Below are 22,299 nucleotides of genomic sequence, written 5' to 3'. Positions count from 1 at the left end.
TTCACGGCAGTCGATTGAACTTAACACATGTACAGCTCTTGGGTTGTTACAACAAAATATTTATTAAAATAAAAGATGACCATATATTTCATCTCTTTTATGGTATGTGCCACTATCTTTTTATTAATTTATTTTAAAAGGAATTGCATATCTTATTATTTGAAATAGTTAACGGCTTGTTTAACGTTATATTTTATGGCATGATAATTTAAGACTTTTAGTCTATTTGGCCAAAACTTCTAAAATATGCTTATTTAGAAAAGTGATTTACCATTATCAGTAATTTGTAAAAAAAAAATACATTTAGAGAGTAATAATTTGTGTTGACTAATCAATTTGAAAATCACTTTTGATAATATATTAGAACAACAATTTGTGTATGGGGAAAAAACCTTTTTAAGCTTTTAAAAAATATTTTATGCTACTACTTGAAAGTACTTATTTTTCTAAAAGCTTGAACTAACACTTTAAATCTCTAAAATAAATATTTTGTTTAAACAATAACCACTTTTGATTTCCAAAAAACTTGGCCAAGTAGGCTATAGGTTGTCTTTGGAGAACATGGCCCAAATGTCAAATACCTTCAAAACTCCATTGGACCATGAAAGCTACTATTCCCTTCATTAAACACTATAGGGTGACTACCTAACTACGGAGTCTCGACCATTTCTTCGTTGACTCGTGTCTCAAGCAAGGCGAAGCTAGTATTTCAAGTTTATGAATTCAGAATTTTAATCGCCTTAAATTACTGGATTCTAAATTACTCCCTCCGGTTCACAATAAATGACCAATTTGCTTTGGGCACATCCATTAAGGAAATACTAAATTCTAGACAAAAATAGTTAGTGTGACTAAACTACCCTTAATTAAATGTTGCAACATAATTTAATGTGAGGAGTAAAAGGTTTTTTAGGGATACGTACATAAGAGTAATTTTGGAAAAACAAATTGAATTTTTTCTTGATTATATAAATGGACACTTATTTTGGACCAAAATAAAAAAAAACAAATTGGTTCTTATTGTGGACCGGAGGGAGTAATAATTTATACACAAATACCTGCGCCTCGCACTCTAGCTACGCCCAGAATCCCTCTTTATTTACAAACCAAAAGGAAAGAAAGAAAAGGCGTTAACAAGGAAGGCGAAACTATCTTTAAACGAATTAATGATAGTTTCTGCTATTTGTTACTGAGATTTTAATCTTGCAAATTAAATCATGTGTCAGTTTTCTTCACATAATGGACTGCTAATTTCATGGAATTGCAAGCATATTCTTGTGGGTTAAAAGAATGTTATTGCGAGAAAAAGAATACGCATAGTACATAGCAAAATAACTGCTGTTAATAAAAAGAAACAGATGTTTTTTTTTTACTTCCTAGAGATGCAACCCTGTCTTACAAGGTGGAATCAAAGACCACTGCTGTATCTGGTAACCAAGTATCTCCTTGTATGAGAGACTGTACTGTGTACTTGGCGGCCTGAACTGGTGTGATACTGGACTTATAACCAGCCCATTTGACCCTTTGGGCCACAGCTGCACCCGGGCCTGTGTTTTGGTACTCAGCATAGAAAATGGTGTCGGCTGGCTCCACGCCTCGAACCCATTCAATCCAACCTACAGGATGCAAGAATGAAGCAATATTCGACTGCATAATGACTGTAGTCGAATATTGCTTCCATGGCCTGCCCAAGTATGTTGGAGCAGTTAGAGCATCCAACGGTGACAAATCGCACTTTTGAATAGACATGCCTGAGTTCTGATTTGGGTCTTTTTTCCCTTGGGCCGTAATGGTAACAAACTGATTGCTTAGGGGCTGTCTGGGTTGGATTTTACAACTTTGGAAAACAACCGCGGCACTACCAAAGATGAAATCAATGGTGCCTGTAATGTCACATTCGCGGTAAAATTGACGATTGGAGTGGGCATAGAGTGTGTCTTGGAAGCCATCAAATAGGCACTGGTAAAATACAGAGTGATCAGACTGCGACCGCATGGCCACGGCCTGGTGCTTCGCTGCTCCAGCTGTGTTCTTGAATGCCATGTCTCTGGCTATGAAACCTCTACCAGCAACAGCTGATGCAAGTACAAAAATGAACCAATCATTTAACGAGTAGTGAACTATCTTTAGCAGGTAGTAAAATTGTTAATTGTACCTCAACACATAGACACCAAATAGTAAGAGTGGTAACCTTGATATGCTAAAGTTGCACCACATTCTCTATTGTCCTAGAACTATTTCCTATCTCATTTTTCACTTAAAGCGATTTACAAAATTTTACCACTACTAGATTCTTAACGGACAGAAGAAAGTGACACGGCAGGCTAATCCAAAAGGGGACAGGAAAAATGACCAATCTACAATGATGCCATTTTTAATAAGCATGTTACTTTGTGAATGCCTCAGCTAACTCACCAGTCAGCAAGTGAATTGACATGGGTGAGCAAATTGAGGCATCAAATCACATGGCTACAAAACAAAAGCCATGTGCATTCTGATAGACACTGAATCGTTTTGATAAGGCCATCAACCCCACATGCTAACATAGCTTAACATGATTCCACGCGTTCACTATTCAATGCATTAAGCAATTCCTGCTTCCCGCTATTCTAGTAGTGCATAACGGCAAAACAAAACAGAGAAAGAAATATGAGAGTCAATTTCTTAGACCTAATAGAACTATTGTTGTAATATCTTGGATTTCATTTTCTCAACCAAAAAAGTTTACCCTTCCTTTAATCTTGTACATTTTTAATCAGCTACTAATTTTTAAAACAAGAAAGGAAGATCTAAATAATTACACCAAAAATATGATTCAGTTGTTTCATTTAGTAGGTAACCATGTAGGTTCAACAACAATTAATTTTGAATTTCTATTACTAACACAAATGGCATTGTTGTTAGTAACAAAAGCTAAAATGCATTTGTGATTGGTGTGAAATTACTGCTTGAGTTCGAATTTAGACATGTAAAATAGCAAGAAATCAACGGGAAAATGTTTACTGGCATGTTAGAGTTGACTAATGAAAGCTTACCAAATGTGGCGGTGTCAAAAGTGGGAATTCCATCGACGAAATTCAAGCTGCCGGAAACAATGGTCTTAGTTTTGCCATCTCCGTACATCATCACATTCCAAACAGACTTGTCCATTCTCACAGTCTCAACATATTCACCCGCTTTCACATGTATCACAAATCTTACTTTACTCTTCTTAGGCACCCTTTTCACCGCTTCTTGAATAGTCAGTACATCTCCAGTTCCATCACTCGCCACTGTCACATCCGGTTTCGGATTAACCGCCTGCAAAAGTCTCCGATCACCGGGTCGAACCCATTCCAGGTAGCCCGTTTCCTCATTGCTTAATAATTTCCTGTGAATTGGAATGTTGAATTGACCAAGAATTCCCAAAATGTTAACCACAATAGCTAAACTGTTACTAGCATATTCAGTTGAGTTCTTCATTAGAAGCTTAACATCGTTCACAAATGTAGCATTCATTTCTTCAAGTGCGTCCAAGCATGTTTCTTGATCTGTTAATGTTGAGCTCAACCAAGTCCTGAGATCATCAATTTTTGGTCCCGAAAGCAACTTTTGCCCTTCGTTCACATCCACTGATGAAACAGAGTCGTTAAGCTTGTCGATCGCATCGTCAAATACACTCTCACAGACTTCAAGAGCGCGCTGTACTTTAGGTTCTTTAGTCAATTTGGACCAATTTTGTTGCACCGAAGACAAATTGACTAGGGAATCTTTTGCAAGTTTTAAAGAAAGAATGAACAGCGTTTCTGGGTCAGTGGTATTTGAGGCTGCTAATTTTGATAAGCTAGAAATGCAAGAATCTTTGTACTCAGTTACGCTACAGAGAGCTTCTAAGGATTGGGAAGTAGAGGTGGTAGAAGGGATTTGTTTTGAGTTGGAGGAGTCTTTTTGGTTATTTTTGTGAACAACGGTGCCAACAACTATGGCTACTACTGCAATGAGGAGAAGAATGGCAGAGACAATTAAGATAATGATACGCTTACGTGTTTTTTTCCTGAAAGCTTGTTCTTCGGCTTCGTCCACTTTACCATAGCCTTTGAAAGACTTGATTGTATCCATTAGAGAAGAAAAATTAAGGAAATTTTAAGGCTTACTTTTCAGATTTTGTAACTTGTAAATGGGAATGTGAGGGTTGGAATTTGGAAAAGTCTGTGCATACAGAGCTTTATTTTGTGTCGTAGGTGTGTACTGATGTCTGTTTCTGGGGTAAGAGAGGTGATTTTTATACAAAGTTTTAGCCTTTAGGAGACAAATGGGCTTTCACTTTTTCCTAGATGCTTCTGCCTTTAAGATCTCACTCCTGTAATAATTTAGTGTCACAAGTTATCACTTATTTATTATTAAGCCCACATAATACATAATTGCAGTCTTCTTAGTTCTTTCGTGACGCAGAAGTATTTAATAATTATGTGGCGTTTGGTTGTAAAATCCACTTGCAAAATTTGACGTTTCGCCATGTAATATAAATCTTGTTTGTTGTGAAACGAGAAACAAAATTTGAAATTGAAATAATTTGAAAGTGTAATATAATGTTGTATGTGGTTGAGTCAAGATCGCTCATGTTCAGAAGATGAAGGTAGCAGATATAAGGATGTTGAGGTGGATGTGCGGGTACATCAGGTTAGATAGGATCATAAATGAGGTTATTCGCAACAAGGTGGGCGTGACCCCTATTGAGAATAATATGCGGAAAGCGCGGCTTAGGTGATTTGGTCATGTGAGGAGGAGAAACACAGACGCCCCGGTGAGGAGGTGTGAGAGGTTGATATTGGAGGGCCTACAAAGAGGTAGATGTAGGCCAAAGAAGAGGTGGAGAGAGGTGATTAGGCAAGACATGTCGCAACTTCAGCTACCGAGGACATGACCTTTGACAGAAAGGTATGAAGGTCGAGGATTAAGATAGTAGAGTAGATAGTCTAGAGTGTTCATAATAGTAGTATTGGCACGCGGTCTTGCTTTCTGTTGGTAGTAGATTTTTATGACTAAATGTTGTTTTCTTTCATTGTTGATCACCTTACTATGTTATTGTTTTTATTATGCTTTTATATGGTTTTTTGGTACTCTCCTTTCCTGTCTATATTTTCATTAATGTGATGCTTATGTTTTCCTTAGGCGAGGGTCTACTGGAAACAACCTCTCTATTCTCATAAAGTAGAGGTAAGGTCTGCGTACACACTACCCTCCGCAGACCTCACAGTCTGAGATAATACCGAGTATGTTGGTGTTATTGTTGAAAGTGTATTTTAAGTTAAAAAATAAATCAATACCCACTTTCAAATTTTCAATTTTTATAAACTTTAGGATAGTTGGAGTAGTAACTATATACTCCGTCCGTCTTATATTATCAGTCGTGGTTATTAAAAATAGATGTCTCAAATTATTTGTCACTTTAGAAGTTCAAGATAAAATTTATAAATTTTTTCTTTTTTATCCTTAGTAATGATTATCTTTGAAGACTAAAAACATCTTAATTATGGATAACTTTGTTCATATACTAATGAAGAAAGATTAAATATTAAGACATGAATAATAAAAAAATAGTCAAAATTTCATTCTAATTAAATTTTATTAAGGGGCATGTACAAAAAATTCTACTCTCATAGATAATATGAGATGGAGGGAATAACAAAATGGTAGACCCCAAACTAATTTAATGAATGCATGTCTGTAAGCAAATATGACAAAGACTCGCTAGATTAGTTTGGAGATAGGAACGAATTCAATAAGACTTTAACTACAATAAATTGCTAGCCAGAATTTAGGCTAAAATATCATGTAATCTGCAAGTATAAAAATGAATATTGCTGGTAATAAAAGTGCATGTAAAATTACACATTACATTTATATTTGTTACACCCTTTTTTACACCTTACTAACCCTCTTAAAAATATAAAAAGATTTGTAATGCTCAAAAGGATTTTTAATTAAAAGCGACCAAATTGTGTTCAAAAGGAAATAACTCAGAGTCGCCACCTGACATTATTTCGGTGTGCCGTGTCACCTTTTTTAAAAATAATTTTTCCTTTTTAAAACACTTTGGACTCCAAAACTAAGTCTGCACCAGAGTTCTGGGTAAGGGGGTTCATTTGACTCGGGGAGAAGGTGTTAGGCACTCCCCGAGTCCCATAACTAGTACGGTTGCATACATGATCAAGTTGGCTTTTAAAATATTCGAATTGAGGTAATAAACATAAATGGAAAAATTAACACATAAGAGGCTCGAGGTCGTCCCCACTTAATAAAGAAAAATAAAACAAGAATAAAACATTACAAGTTCTATTTTTAGCCTCCAATTACAGAATACTACGGGCATTCCCCGGAATAAAATATATACAAATCCGTCGGAGCATTCCCTGGATGAATTTAACTAAAAGAACGACCTCTCACCTCAAAACTAACAAAAATCCTAAAGTTTGCCTACCCAGGTGTTGACGGCCTTATCATGCTCCTAGCGAATCAACTCGGATAAACAAAACAAATCACCTTAAACATAAATCTCATTAATTTTATCACCCACGGCCCACTTCTCCTTGAATGAGTTTAAACCAAATTCTTCTCAAATGTAAAATCTAAATCCTCATCAAATACTTCCAATTTCAATTTTCAGAACTTATACTTCTCAAGTGTAAAATTAGATTAAATAGACTAAACCCCTATCTCTCATTCTCAAAACCAACATATCACGGCCAACAATAACTAGCACAAAAGAAACAAGAACCAGATTGCAACTCAAGTTTAAATTCATTTTGACATTGAATAGCATAAAGGACAATGAATCAGACGACCAAGCAACCATTAATTCATTTCAAGCAGAGAGTGAGATAGAAGAGATGGACCTTGAAACTCTGACATACGAACTCGAACAGGGAATGGAAAATAGAAGCAAAAATTACTCCGCAAACCTCGAACTTCGGACGGCAACCGGCGACGGACTTCACTCAATCGAACTCCATTTTTTGCAAGATAAATCCGAAATTGAAAAGCAAGGAAACAGAAATGTTTTTGGTACCTTTTTTTTATTTTCTGATTTTGAAACGAAAACCAAACTTGAACAAAGAGGGTTACTAATCTCTGAAACTATTACTAAGATGTAAATTAATTTTTTATATATCAAAAGCTAAATGGAAATCAGCCGAGAAAAGATGGAAATCAGAAACTAAAAGAACCCTCGGATTTGCTCTGTTTCTACATACTGTTCATGTGTGTGTGTGTGTGTGGTGCGGCAGATTAGAGGGATTCCGGCGAGGGAGTTCTGGCGTGACGGCTGGAGATGGGTGGTTGAGAGGGTGGCGGAGTGGCTGCTGGAGGCTTAGAGGTGAAGTAACAGCCGGCCTTCACTGGTGATGAAATCCGGCGGCTACTGGAGTTCGAGAGATGGGCTGGCTCGTCCTCTCAAAGTGAAAGAGAGAGATCTGATGAAGGGCGGTGGGAGGCGCTCTTTGCTTAGGAGATCAGATTAGGATACTCTCTTTCTTAACTCCCCTCTGCTTTTTGCGTTTCTGGCTATGTTTTTTTCAGTCCCCCGTTTCTCTCTCTGTTCTGTGTTTGTGACCCTCTTCTCTAATATTTGTCCCTTCTCTCTGAATGAGGAGTGTACATATAAATAGAGTGAAAAAAATGAACCCTCAAAATTGTGCTTGGAGAGGAAGAAAGAATTTTCTAGAAAAAACATGTGGTCCCCAATAGTTAAAAATGCCGTGTGAATTCTCTTCAACTCTCAGGTGTGTGAATTGTCTTATTGTAAGCACGTAATTTTTGACCTACGCAAATTTTAAAGTTAGTTTTAGTATTTTAATATTTTTAAAATATTTACTTGACTTTATTTTAATATAATTTTAATCTTTTTACTTTTAGTCCTAAGATATAAAAAAAACATAAAATAGTTTTATTTATCGTGTTTATCGCGTTTCTATATTTTTATCTTTAGTTTAAGATCAATTAGTATATTTTTATTCATGGTATCTTAATTTTATCATGACTTTAGCCTATTTTCTTTACTTTTTATTTTATTGTTATAACATTTAAAAATACAAAAAAAAGTAGTTTCATTTCAAAATTTTGTTTATTTACTTAACTAAGTTTAATTAATATTTTGGTAGGATTTTTGAGTTTGTCTTTGTCCAACAAGAAAATTTGTAGGCCCAAAGGTGTGAGTCCATTTCTTTTAACTTAAACCCAATTATTCTTAGCCCATTCTTCCCAACCCATTAGCCCATTTATGTGCAAGATTTAATCCTAGCCATCTATTTCCTTCTAATCCAATGGCCATCATCCATTCCCACCTTCATATAAAATACCTAATTATAGAAACCCTAACCCAAGTTTTTTTCAATTTCCTAGTCTTTAACTAAAAAAGGAACCAGCCGCTAGTCCACCCCCGTCGTCGGATCTCTCACGCCGCCGACCAGCCACGCAGTCATTGCCCTCCTCCGAACGACCAGTCACTCCATCCCCCGAACACTCCAGCAGCGGAACCATTACAGTCACCCATCTCACGACCTCACCAGACCCGCCGCCCACCAGCAACGGCGTCAACCAGCCCTACAACGACCAACGACCGCACCACCCCAACTCCCTCTCAAACCCGTCGTCGCACAGACCCCATCAGATTGGAGCTCAAACGTAACAAGAATCCAGCAACAACAACTCCATTTTCAGCCGAAAATCCAGCAGATCATAACCCAAATAGAACAAATCGAGCGAAGCTTTCTGTTGATACCAGTTTCCGTTCTTTGAGAGCTTCGACTGAGTTTGTAAGGCTGTCTGGTCGACTGAGTTTGTAAGGTTGTTTCGGTCGCTGGCTCTATTTGTAATTCGAGGCTGCCGGTCGAGTTTTCTTTGGTCGCACGTCCAATTGCTCGTTCAAATATTTGTTGGTGATTCATTGTTGGGTGTTCTTTTGTTAATCCGAAATTGAAAGATTTCGACGATAAGGTCCATTTCTCATCCTATTCGAATTTTGAGCGTGAATGAAGTTCTGTTTCAACCATGCTATTGTCTTTCCCTTAATCTGCATATTTATCACTGCTATTGCGAATTAGTATATTAAAAACATATACTTGGTGTAAATGTTGGAATTGGATAAAGTGGCAGTGGGGTTTGGGTACTAGAAATTAAAAAAAAAGGATTTCAGTTGTTATTATTATATTCTAGTGAATCGATAGGAGCATGTTTAAGCCGACCACACTTGGGTAGGCAAGCTTTAAGATTTTGTTAGCCTTGAGGCGAGAGGTCGCTCCCTTAGTTAAATTTATCCGGGGAATGCCCCGAAGAATTTGTATATATTTTATTCCGGGGAATGCCCCGTAGTATCATGTATTTGGAGGTCATGACGAACTTCGTGGGAAAATTATAGTATATATTAGTATTTAGGATTTTACATTTATTTTCTTCTTTTATTTTCTTTTGGTTAGGTGGGGACGACCTCGAGCCTCTATTGTATTTATTTTATTTTCTGTGTTTATACCTCAATTTGAATATTTTAAGTGCCAACCTGATCAAGTATGCAACCGTACTAGTAACGGGACTTGGAGAGTGTCTAACGCCTTCTCCCCAAGTCAAATGAACTCCCTTACCCGAATCTCTGGTCCAGACTTAGTTTGGAGTCCAAAGTGTTTTAAAGGAAAAATTATTTTTTTTTAAAAATGGTGACCTGACACACCGAAACCAATGTCAGGTGGCGACTCTGAGTTATTTTCTTTTGAACACAATTTTGTCACTTTTTAATTAAAAACCCTTTTGAGCTTTACTAAATCTTTTATTTTATATAAGAGGGTTTAGTGAAGTTCGGTTAAAAAGGGGTGTGACATCTCTGGCGACTCTGCTGGGGACCTGCATGTTCGAGCTGATATTTGATCTTGTTGGCTTTTAGGATATTCGGTTGAGGTGTTTGTTTTCTTTATTTGCTTTGTTTGTCTTATTTCCTTGTTTTGTTGGTTATTTGTTTATCGTTTTTCTTAATATGTTACTGTTTTATAAACTGTCATCATGTGCATAACCATGGGTCTTCTTTCTGCAACAAGTCTCAGAGTACGCGTCGCGTGCACGAACTCTTTGTTGAGTCACCCTTAATTTAGGAGGGGGCCGTCGGACGTATGGAGTGGGTGGAAAGCTTGAGCAGCCACCATCGACCATACGCTCCCCCGAATTGCCTTGTTAGTGAACCCCAAACTTAGGTCAGCCTTTAGGTCATTTTTATTTGCATCATGTCATTTAGACCTAACAGGGCTCGGTCCCAGGTACCGTGTCCCTTTGTAGGAAGCCTATCCAACTTTTGTCAAAATGGGCCCGTGGCCCAAAAAGACATTCAATCATCCCTATGTGATACATGTTGCATCTTTGAGGGTAAAAGGTCATTTGGCGGACCGATGCTTGGGAAAGATGGGTGAAAGACGAAGCAAGTAAGGCCCAGTTATATTTTTCTTTCACTACTTTTAAAAAAAAATGAAAATGAAAAATCCAAAAAAGATTTTACATTTTCCCATTATTTTCCAAAAATTCAAAAAAAAAAATCCAAAAAGAGTTTACATTTTCCATCATTTCTCAAAAAGACAAAAAATATGGTTTTTCCAAATTAGTTGCATTTTTTTTAAAAAGGCTTTCTCCCATGACCAATATTCCTAAACTACGCGAACCTGATTCTCGTCTTCTGGGGCGGGATACGTAGGCAACCCACATAGGGTCCGGTCTTCTTATTAGGTCCTAGGTTCTTGGCTTCTGGGGTCGTAGCCAAATCTTGCATGTATAGCCATATTTGGCCACATTGGCCGTTTTTGCAAAAATAGAAGTGTTTTCTCAAAGTAGTTTGTTATCTCTTGTATTAGGATCTTGAGTCTACAATAAAGTTTCCTCTTAATTCTAAGGTTCATTGCCGTCAAATTTGCATGTCTAGCCACTTTTGGCCACGTTGGCCATTCTTGCAAAATGGGGTTATTTTCGCAAGAGTGGCTCAATTACCCATGTCTTAGGATCTTGAGTTTATAACTCGGTGTCATATCACTTTAAGGTCCATCCATGTCGTGTTTGCGTCCCTAGCCACATTTGGCCACATCGGCCATTTTTGCAAAAAAGGGTCCATTTCTGCAAAGTAATTTTTAAGACCATGATTGTCGGGATATTAGAGTCATGTAAGCTTTAAATGGAGTAATGGAGTATTTCTCATGCATTAGGGGTCAACTTTGTCAAGTTTGTGCTAATAACCACTTTCAGCCACTTAGGCCATTTTGCAAATATAGCCAAGTTGTGTCCTGCATTTGTTGACTAGGAAATATGGTGGGGTCACGTAGTGTCCCGAGCCACTAACCATGTTTGCTTCATTTAGGTATGGACCCGCTGATTCGATCCAAAGTGCTGATGGTAGTAAAGATTCCTAGGAAGTTGATCAAGTGGTGGAAAATGTTTTCATCGTTAGAGCAGCATGAGTTAATGCAGAAATTGGGCACCCTAACTTCCCTTCTTGATATCACACCCCGCCCAGACTTAGTGGAGGCGATGCTGACTTATTGGGATCCGCAAAATTTGATTTTCAGATTTGGAGAGTGTGAGATGACTCCTACCTTGGTGGAAATGTCTGGTCTCACTCGTTTAAGCTATATAGGCAAGGACATGATACTTCCCCGGGATCACTCTAGGACAATATTCCTCAGCGACCTGGGCCTGAAAGATAATAAGCATTTAAAATGTCTCGAGCAGTCCTGGATATCATTGGATTATTTGTTTGCTAGATTTGGACCACAAGATAGTTTTAATATCTTTTGGGATGAGTTCTACACAACCAAGGCAAAGTGGCAAAGACGTCGCCTCGAAGCTTTCAGCCTTGCTTTGTTGGGATTATTGGTTTTTCCATTAGATGAGAGGCACATCAGTACCCGTCTACAGTCAGTGGTAATGGCACTATTTCATGATAAGCAACGCAAAACCGTTACCGTTGTGCCGATGATCTTAGCAGAGTTGTACCGAGCCCTGAGTGAGGTTAGGGGAGGTGTCAGATATTTTGAGGAAAGTAACCTTTTGCTACAGTTGTGGATGATGGAGCATTTGCACACCGCTTCCTTACTTTGTCCCATCGATTATGCCTTGAGGGATCGGGTGGTATGCATCGAACGTAGGATGAAATCTCCTAAGTTTACGTACCCAGTAGGCGTCACGGCTTGGATTGAGTTCCTTGGTTTGAGGACAAATGGGAATGTTTTGTGGGCTTACCTTTGGCTACCTTTGGATGATATCTTGGTAGGGTGCCTCATGCAGCCTTTCCTGATGCTGATAGGACTCAAGTGTGTCAGGCCGTACACTCCCGTTAGGGTAATGCGGCTGTAGACACCGGATTTTTGACCCTCCCCGAGAATTTTCACATTTTTAGCGTGAATATGTGAAATTGGGTCTAATATAGCCATTTTAACTATTTTACTTTATTTCGTTGCAAAAAGAAAAAAAATCACAAAAATACATATATAAACTTTAGTTATGTATTTCTCATAAACTTGAATAAATACAAAAATTGTACTTTATTTTGGTACTTTATATAAATTCGAAAATTACAAAAAAATATAATTCTATTAATGTTTTGTAGTCATTTTAATTTTGGAAAAATACAAAAAATATTACTTTATATTTTGTCTTTATTAAAAAACGAAAATTACAAAAAATAGTTTTATTAATATTTTTGTAGCTATTTTAAATCTTGAAAAATATTTTTTTTTTTAAAAAAGATATAGTTTTGTTTAAATATTAGTCTTATTTTTTGTAGTTATTTTGCTTACATAGGACTAGTTAAGCAACGTTTTATTATTCTCGGATCCGGGCAAAAGAATAAACTTCGGGTTCAAACTACCCGGTTTTAGGCCTAATTTTCGGACCTAGCCCACAATAAACCGAGTCCATGACACATGGGGAACCCCACCACGCGTGGGGGACACAAGTCTTGAACCCCATCACGCGTGGGGCTCGTTTTTCTTGGCAAAAAGGTATCAAATACCCGGGCAAACACAGAAGGGAAGGGAGGATTTTTTTTGAAATTTTTTTGAAGGGATACTGTTCACCTTCTTCTTCTTCAAAAGAAGAAGCAAAGGAACCCTACAAAAAAAAAACAAAAAGCTTCCCCACTCCTCAACCTCACGTCCAAACACCACGACCAAGCACCACCACCGAGCACCACCACCGAGCACCACCACCGGCAGTCCACCAACTGTTGCGTCACCTTCCCGACTAGCCATAACCAACACCCAAACACCATCACCCTCGCACCCCCCCAGCGAAACCACCTCCTTCCTCACCCAAATCAGTCGAAAACCCTATTCCAAACACCAACACCAAACAAGCCCGTTCGTCGCCCCAGCTGCCGGAACCACCGGAGCCCCGTCGAGACCCACCACTGTTTCTGCCTCCTGCTGTCCACCGTCGCCACCAGCTTCCAACCAGCCCCATGACCACTTCTCCTCCCCCATCGTAACCAAAAACCTAACAAAACCCAGCTCCCTCCCGTTCGTCGACCGCTGCTCGTCGCCACCGTCCAAACGCCATAACCAACAACCCCAAAACCACCGTCAACCTCAAGCTCCCCCCCCTCGTCGTCACTGTCCAACCAACGACCAAACGACCATCGTCCAGTCACCAACCCCAGCTCATCGACCTCACGTCCAGTGACCATCCGAACTACCAGCCCACGACGACTTCTTCTCCTTCGTCGTAACAAAGAAAAAAACAGTCCGGCGATCCTCCAGTAAATCCGACCATCGCTGCTTTCCGTTCAGCCCCCTCACGTCCAAATGACCACCTGGAAAAACCAGTCTCAGACGTGACTCATTTTGGTCCGTTCGTGTTCGAGTTTCTGGCGCGAGTTATTCAGTCCGAGCTCTGACGACCTTCTCCATGGTTGCCCGTTCGAGGATATCCGTCGAGGTCGGTGTTGAGGGTTGGTCCATGGCTCTATCCGTCTCTGTTTGTTCAGGTTAGTAAACTTCGAGCATTAGACAAGGAAATGTTACGGAATGTTCAAAAAATGCAATATAGAAATTGGTATGGTAATTTTCTGCCCACGTTTCACCGTATGCATTTTGTTCATTTTTGCGTTGTGTTATTCTCGTTTATTTGATGTCATTTAATTAAGTTAGGCTAGTTGTTCTATGACACGAGTTTGACGTTAATTTGTTCGTGGTCCCTTGCTTAGTTCGTTCGGACAAAATTAGCATTAGTACTTGTTGTTACTACTCCCGAAACACTCATTCGCTAAACTCATTTTATTAATTTTTTGACAAGTTATGAGATTTTAGTTGTAAAGAAGCTGTAAGGTTTAGTATTGTTAAAGGCGTAAAAATGGCATCCTTTTAAAAAAATTAAAAAAAAATAATAAATAAATAAATAAATAAAAAACGAGACTAGCTTCGCCAAATAAAAATGTACACATTGCGAAGCCCTCACAAAATATATGTATTAAATACTTAGATTCCGGGACGGGCCGTTTTGCAAATTTCACGGCCCTACCCTAAAATAATAATGCGCTAGTTGCTTTAGGCGCGCCTTTAATAATGTTATCTCCTTAAACTCGGGTGCACATTTATGTGACCCAAATCCAAATCTCAACGGAGTCGAAATATGTCTCTAGTCACGGGCACATTGATTGTGGCGTGGCCCGAGAGGCATTTCCATGACGTTGTAAATTCCTTTTAATAATAAATGAGACGAGCCTCGACAAACAAAAAATGTAGAAGCTGCGGGGCCCTCTAAATGTATATATATTAAAAAATACTTAGAATTCGGGACATGCCGTTTAGCAAATTTTACGGCCTTCCCCAAAATAACAATACGTTAGTTGCTTTAGGCGCGTCTTAATAATTTATTTTTCTTAATTCGGGTGCACATTTATGTGACCCAAATCCAAATCTCAACCGAGTCGAGATATGTCAATAACCACGGGTGCATTGATGTAACGTGGTTCGAGATATATTTTCACGACGTTGCAATTCTCGTAAAAAAATAATAATAAAAGCGGTCAAGAGTTTAAAACTTGCACATAGGTTTAACATGTACAAAATCAGATAATCAAGCCAAATATAACAGTTGAGCGACCGTGCTAGAACCACGGAACTCGGGAATGCCTAACACCTTCTCCCGGGTTAACAGAATTCCTTATCCAGATTTCTGGTACGCAGACTATAATATGGAGTCATTCTTTTCCTCGATTCGGGATTAAAATTGGTGACTTGGGACACCCTAAACCTCCCAAGTGGCGACTCTAAAATAAATAAACCAATCCCGTTTCGATTGTCCTTTAATTGGAAAAACTCCCTTGCACCCCCGCGGGTGCGGAAAAAGGAGGTGTGACAGCTCTGGCGACTCTGCTGGGGATTTTGGAGCACCCAGAACCACTGGCTCAGGGTTAAGAATTCGAGCTTAAAATAATTGTTATTATTTGGCTTTATTTATTATCTGATTTTTACATGTTTGAGCCTAATGTGCTAAATGCTGCTTTTACCGCTTTGATATTACGTGAACTGTATATAAACTGTGCCGAAACCCCTATACTTTCTGAGTCTTCTAAATCATGAAGAAGGGCGTACTTCGTACGACTTCTTTTCTGTATAGTGTCAAATCCCAATTTAGAACGAGGTTCGGATAAGTTGCTAAGCCGGTGAAGCTTCTATATTCCCGGTACGCTGCCCCCCCTCGGCTCGAGCTGTCCGCTCGGGTAAGCCAGGTCTAGAACAAATACCCAGGTTATGAACTTAGTATAACAAAGCCACATGCCAGATCCCTAGTAGGAACGTTTATTTGCATCATGTGCATTTGACTTAGGGGACTCAACACAGGGGTTGGGTCCCTAGGACAAGCAACCTGAAAATAACAGACCATCTTTGGCATCCTATGTGCTACATGTTGTATTTATGCAAGGGTGAATGGGTCATTTGGCGGACCAATGATATTTTCGGACAAATGACACTCCTTATCATGCTGATCACGTTAAATAAGAAAGTTGCACTTTTTTTGATAAGCATGTCATTATGTTAATTAAGCACATGTGGAACATTGTGGAATTCAAGAAGCCTTGGTATTCCACATGTCCCCCACGCTTCATTTTTTGGGAAAAAGCACATGAGGAACATTTGTGGAATCCAAGAAGTCTTGGAATTCCCTATGTCCCCCATGCTTCACATGTTGGGAAAAGCGCATGGGGAACAGTTGCGGAATCCAAGATGTCTTGGAAATCCTTATGTTTCCCATGCCACATTTTTGAAAAATAATAATAAACATAAAAAAAAAATATACATATAAAAAAAAAGAGCATGAAAATTCAAAAGATTTTGTATGTTGTCATCATTTTCCACATATTAGAAAACCGTGAAAGAGTCCGAGTAGAGTCGTAGCTCTGCTGAAATTTTGAGAAAATGAAAAAAAATGTGTCTTATTAAGTTTGTTTTATTAGCAAGTCTTGTTTTGAAAAATGTCAAAAAGTCCAAAAAGTTTTATTATGTTATAAAAAAAAAGGGGGAGTCGGGCGTTGAAAGTGGTTTTATTATTGCAAATATATATATATATAAAATCCAAAAGTTTTTCTTTATTTCCAAAAAATGTATATATATCTTTATCTGTTGCAAGAACATTGGTCTTGCCAAAAGTTTTTAGAATCCCAATTTTTCAAAACAAATGATCCAAAAATATTTTCCATTATTGACTTCTTTAGAAAGTCTTTCTAATTGTTTTTCTAAAAAAAATAATAATAAAAAAATATATATATATAATAAAAAACCAACAAATCCGAAAATATTTTGATTCTTCTTTCAAAAATTGAAAAGAAAATTCAAAATTCAAAAAAAAACATTTTAGAAGCATTTCTTTTATTAAAGGTAAAATTCCAAAAAATATTTTCTTCTTCTTCTTTAGAATAAAAAAATGCAAATGAAATTCAAAAATATATCTTAGAAGTATTTCTTTCAAAAACAAAAGATCAATCAAAAATCCAAAAAAAATATACTTCATTTCTTCTTTTAAAGTAGTTCTTTCACAAATTCACAAAAAAAAAGGGAGTTAGTTCATCTACTTATTCCTGATTGCCCGAACTACGCGGGTTTGATTCTCACCGGATGTGAGATACGTAGGCAACCCTTATCGGGTCCAACCCCCAATTTGCTAAAATAGCCAAAAACAAAAATAAATAAATAAATAAAAAATGTGTCAAAATTTTAATTTGGTCATATACAAGTCGGGCGGTGTCCAACCTCCCCTTTTGCTAAAAAAACAAAAACAAATAAATAATAATAATAATAAAAAAAACATGTCAAAATTTCAATTTTGTCATAAAGTAGTCGGGTGACGCTGTTTTATCAAGACATAGCCAAATGTTCCCGAAAGGGACGCCGGAAGGCTGACTTTGCATAAACAGCCACCTTTGGGTCATTTTTTAAGACTTGGTCCAGTTGACTCCCACAGCCTAAAAAATCTTCGTCCCCGAGGCGTTGAAAGGCCGTGTCTGCAATATTGAGTTTTCCCTTTTTGAAAAATGATAAAAAGAGTCATAAATAAATCGGGTGATGTTGTTTGTCATAAATAGCCGAATGTTCCCGAAAGGGACGCCGGAAGGCTGACTTTGCATAAACAGCCACTTTTTGGGTCATGTTTAGGAGTTTGGTCTAGTTGACCCACACAGCCTTAAAAATCTTCGTCCCCGAGGCGCTGAAGGGCCGTGTTTGCAACACCAGGTTATTATAATTATAAAAAAAACAAAGAGTCGGCGGTCAGGTGAATACCGTTTGAATTTTGTCATAATAAGCCGAGCCAGCTTCGGCCGCGTCTTAAACCGTTCTTGCCGAAATAGCCTTAGAGTATCTTTCAACTGTCGAAAGGTTGTTTTCGTAAAAGAATGAACAAGTTGGTAAAGTGTCATAAAATAATCCTTCCCGGCATCAAAATTCATGTGAGAATTGGAAGGGGCCACATTTGCAAAAATAACCATTTGGTTAAAATTAACAAACGAAGGAAGGAAGTTGGCCATTTGTTTTGAAGTTTATAAATCTTTTGACTAGAATATGTGGGTTGTTTGATTTTCGAGTATGTAGGTCATCTTCAAACCTTTGAAACCCAATTTGTTTTAATATGGAAATTGTGAAAAAATGTTTATTATTGTTTATCTTTTATTGGTCCGAACTACGCAAGGTCTGATTCATGCGGGGGCATGATACGTAGGCAATCTCCATAAGATTCGACCACAACAAAAAAATAAAAAAATAAGAAAAAAAATTTTGAAAAAAGAGAAAAAAAGAGAAAAGAAAAAAAATGAAAAAATCTAAAGAAAAGAAAATACAAAATATAATAAAATAAAGGGGTTCCCAAAGTACTTCAAAGGGGCAAATAAGCAAGCCGGGATGACGCATGTTGTTTGAAGCAGGGATGACGCATGTTGTTTGAAGCAAAGCATGTTAGAAACGGTTAACTTCCTAGGGGCATTGCATCCTCAATGTGTTGTTATCAAATCTGTTAAACTCTAAACGCTAACAAGTTTGTTGTTTTCCGAATCTCAAACAATTAGTTGTTAAAGAATTCTGGCAACACACCCTTACCAAACTAGATCCAAAGGACCGATAACAACAAGCATGACTACTTCAGAGAATAGTACCGAGGAAGAAAGGCCGATGAGCCAGTTGTTAAAGGAAGCGATGGAAAAGATAGAAAGGATGGGACTAGAGATGAATGCAATGCAACTAGCTCTAGCCAAAGCACAAAAGAGCCCTGAGCCACTAGGGCACGTGCCCGAATACCCCCACTCAGGCCCTTCAACAAGCCTCCCAAATCACCGTTGTCTTCAGGAGAGAAGCCCCCATGATTCCCAAGCTCCACCATCCCATCAACCTCTCCCAACACCAAATGTTCCCACTTTTGTGGGACCCACATCAGCCATCTTGCACAGAACGACCAGTGAGCCATTGTTTCAGGCTCACGATACGCAATACTATCCCCTTGAGCCTACATTCCATGCCCCCGAGCCACATGCTTACAATCCACAATTGTAGGTACCTGCAGAGATCGAAAAGCCGGTTAAAGCCCCTGAACAGGATGAGGTGTTGAGAAAGTTCAAAAGCCTGGAGCAGTCCTTCAGGAACCTGCACGGTTTGGGCAACCAGGTCAGCGTAGCATACAAAGATCTATGCCCTTTCCCAGACGTCCAACTCCCGGCTGGGTTCAAGATGCCTAAGTTTGATTTATATGAAGGGCACGGTGATCCCATGGCACATTTGCGGGGATTCTGTAGCAAAATGAGAGGGGCAGGCGGCAAGGATGAGCTGCTAATAGCTTATTTCGGCCAGAGTCTGAGCGGATCTGCACTAGAATGGTATACCAGGCAGGATTCCAGTAGGTGGTATACTTGGGATGATCTGGCGCAGGCTTTCGCAGGTCATTTCCAGTACAATCTCGAGATAGTCCCTGACCGTCTCACATTGCTGAGGACTGGAAAGAAGCCTGGGGAAAGTTTTCGTGAGTTTGGTTTCCGCTGGAGAGAACAAGCGGCCAGAGTTGATCCTCCCATGAAAGAGGGAGAAATGGTGGACTACTTCTTGCAAACACTCGATCCAACTTACTTTGGTCACTTGGTGACAACGGTTGGGAAATCCTTCAATGAAGTGGTAAAGATAGGGGTCATGATAGAGGAAGGCCTAAGGTCTGACAAAATCCTAAATTACTCAGTGCTCAAGGCAACGACCCAAGCTATTCAGAGCAGTGCGGGAGGTGTGCTCGAGGTCGCATCAGTCGAAGCAGGTACTGGGTCCAAATTCAGAGGTCCTTCCCCTCACTACCAGCCCAGGCCCAGTCATACAAATTATCCACACACTCCATACAACCTTCCACAACCCTACTACCCACCATCAGAGCCACTCTTTTCAGACCATCATGCCCAAGCCTGCCCCCGAGCTCCACATAATCCGCCTTAGTATTATCCTTCGAACAAGGTCCGGTCGCAGGGTCAACCATCAGGTCACCCCCGCTGGCGAGAGCCAACACCACGTAATGCATTCTTGCCTTCACATCGTTTCCAAGCACCCAACGACCCTAGAAAACAGGGGCATGGGGGAAAACAAAGGCAAGGAAACAATTTCACGCCAATTGGGGAGTCCTACGCAAGTTTGTTTGAAAAGCTAAAGCTTTCAGGACTGATTGAGCCGCTCCTTGGCTATACTCCAGATCCATATGCAAAAGGGTTCAATCCTGCTGTACGATGCATGTACCACTCTAATGTCCAAGGACATAGCATTGAAGACTGTCGTTCTTTGAAAAAGGAAATCGAAAGAATGATTCAGGAAGGGGAAATTGTGATCGACGACAGTGACAGGGAGCAGGCGAATCATCTTGAGAACTTGTTGATTGATGTTGATAATACTGAAGTTGGGGATGGTCTTGGCAATGTTGATATAGAGCTCAATGGCTAAAATGTCATGCTTTGCAGTTGGAAGATACTCCATTTTGGGTCAGCCGGAGATACCGTGCTTGGATAGTTGGAAAGACACTCCATTTTGGGTCAACCAGAGAGGATCTTTGATGGTCTATTTTGTTGTCATTTCCGTTGTTCGGATTATTAGGATTGTAATTCGGATTTGTTTTGTGTCAATATCTTTCCGCTTATCTTTCCGTTTTATCATAGCGGTTTGTTTAAGTTTTGTCCAAGTTGTTTAGGATTTTATTCCGGTTTGCTTTGTTTTTAAAACCATTTGTTCAGTCCAATGCAAAAAATTCAGTCTTGGATTATTCCCAGTCATCTTTCTGTTTAGTCATTTTATCATTTTTATTCAACGCCGATTCTAGTGACATGACATGCGTGCATAGTTTGGGCCTAGCATTTAAAGTTAATCATAAAACCCCGAAAAGGTGATCAGACCATTTAAAGGAAATAAGAACGATTTGAGATTATTCAGAGCCCGAGTCATGTGGAACTAGGGGGCAAGTGAAACACAAAGAAAAACCGTTAAAAGCAAGATTCGCCAAATTGGCATGAGGGCCGTTCAAGATAATGAGGGTGAGAGTGTCACCCAACTGTGCTTTTGAAATGACAAGGAAAAATAAAATGTTTAACATAATTATCAAGTCCAGCACCATCGGAAGAGACTATAAATCTATTGTTTAATTGTGTTGTTTTCACTTGGCATGTTTTTAAAGACTGGGATGACGAAGGCATTTTGTTCTGCTACCTAAACACTTTATTCTTCGTTACCCCTTTTGAGCCTTATTTATTTTCTTTCATACCCCTCGTTGGGAATCAGTAGCAACGAAAAAAAAGAAAAAAAAGAAAAAGAGAAAGAAAGAAAACAACAAAACGAAAAAAGAGAGAAAAAAAAGAGAAAAAGAAAAGAAAGGAAAATGATAACAAAGAAAAAAGAAGTCAAATGAAACAGAGGAATTGGGAACTACGTTTGACCTGATTCCTCAAAGAGGATACGTAGGCGCTTCACGGCTCGGTCATAGTTTTGTAAAATGAAAAAATCAGTTACAATATCCCCAAGCAAGAAACTGGGGCAAAAGTTGCGTTTGTTGTAAATAAATATGGTTCAGAAAGTTGTAATTAATAACCCATAATCGATGCACTTTTGAGCCTTTAATACCCTTTCTTTCTAGCCCTATCCAAAACCCACATTACGGTCCAAAGAAAGACCTTCTGATCGGTCTTCAAAAGATGCCAAGTCAGGCAAATGAAGAGTCTTACCGGCGAACATAACATTCTGTTCCACAGCAGAAAGGACTCTAATCTCCAACAGAAAGAGTCATACCAGAAACACTCCAAAATCCCCAGCTGGAGAGAGATATAAAACGAGAGAGTCTTATTGGTGAAAACCTTCACAGGCACCATAAGGCGATGAAAGCTGAGAGAGGAACAAAAAATGAGAGAGACTTGATAGCGAAAACCCTTCGGGCACTACAAGTCGAATAAGATTAAGAATCCGATGGGGAATCGCCAATTGAAGATCTTGAAAGATGATTGACGGTAAAGGATAGGCCACATGCGCATGTCATGGCCATTAAAGTCGGTATCTGCATTTGATAGGTTTTATTTATAGTTTCTTTTGTTAAAGAGTCGTCTTTCCCTTGGTCTTTTTATTCCGTTCCTTTTTTATCTTTTTCCTTTCATAGAAAATCCCCAATAGAGTCTGTCTGGTCAGAACAAGTGTGAATTGACTTCAAAATATGCCATCAGCTTTCCAATTATGCCAGATGAGATCTGATTAGTGCACCCAAATGGTATAGTCGTCAAGGAACAAGCGCGAGGCCAGTGTCAAAAAGATATCC

General features: G+C 38.9%; 1 protein-coding gene across 1 annotated transcript; it reads right to left on the bottom strand.

Annotated features, from left to right (window-relative positions):
* Positions 1–1,275: 1,275 nt before the first annotated feature.
* LOC107771445 (pectinesterase 1-like) lies at positions 1,276–7,614 on the bottom strand. Its single transcript, XM_016590804.2, has 2 exons — positions 3,036–7,614; positions 1,276–2,075 (listed from the first exon to the last, which is right to left on the bottom strand). The coding sequence occupies exons 1-2, from the start codon at positions 4,096–4,098 to the stop codon at positions 1,396–1,398; spliced, it is 1,743 nt and encodes a 580-aa protein (XP_016446290.1). The 5' UTR covers positions 4,099–7,614; the 3' UTR covers positions 1,276–1,395.
* Positions 7,615–22,299: the final 14,685 nt, after the last annotated feature.

The sequence above is a fragment of the Nicotiana tabacum genome, chromosome 6, assembly GCF_000715075.1.
Source record: "Nicotiana tabacum cultivar K326 chromosome 6, ASM71507v2, whole genome shotgun sequence".
NCBI lineage: Eukaryota > Viridiplantae > Streptophyta > Magnoliopsida > Solanales > Solanaceae > Nicotiana > Nicotiana tabacum.
The sequence above is the reverse complement of the archived record's forward strand: the minus strand, read 5'-3'. Positions and strand labels throughout refer to the sequence as shown.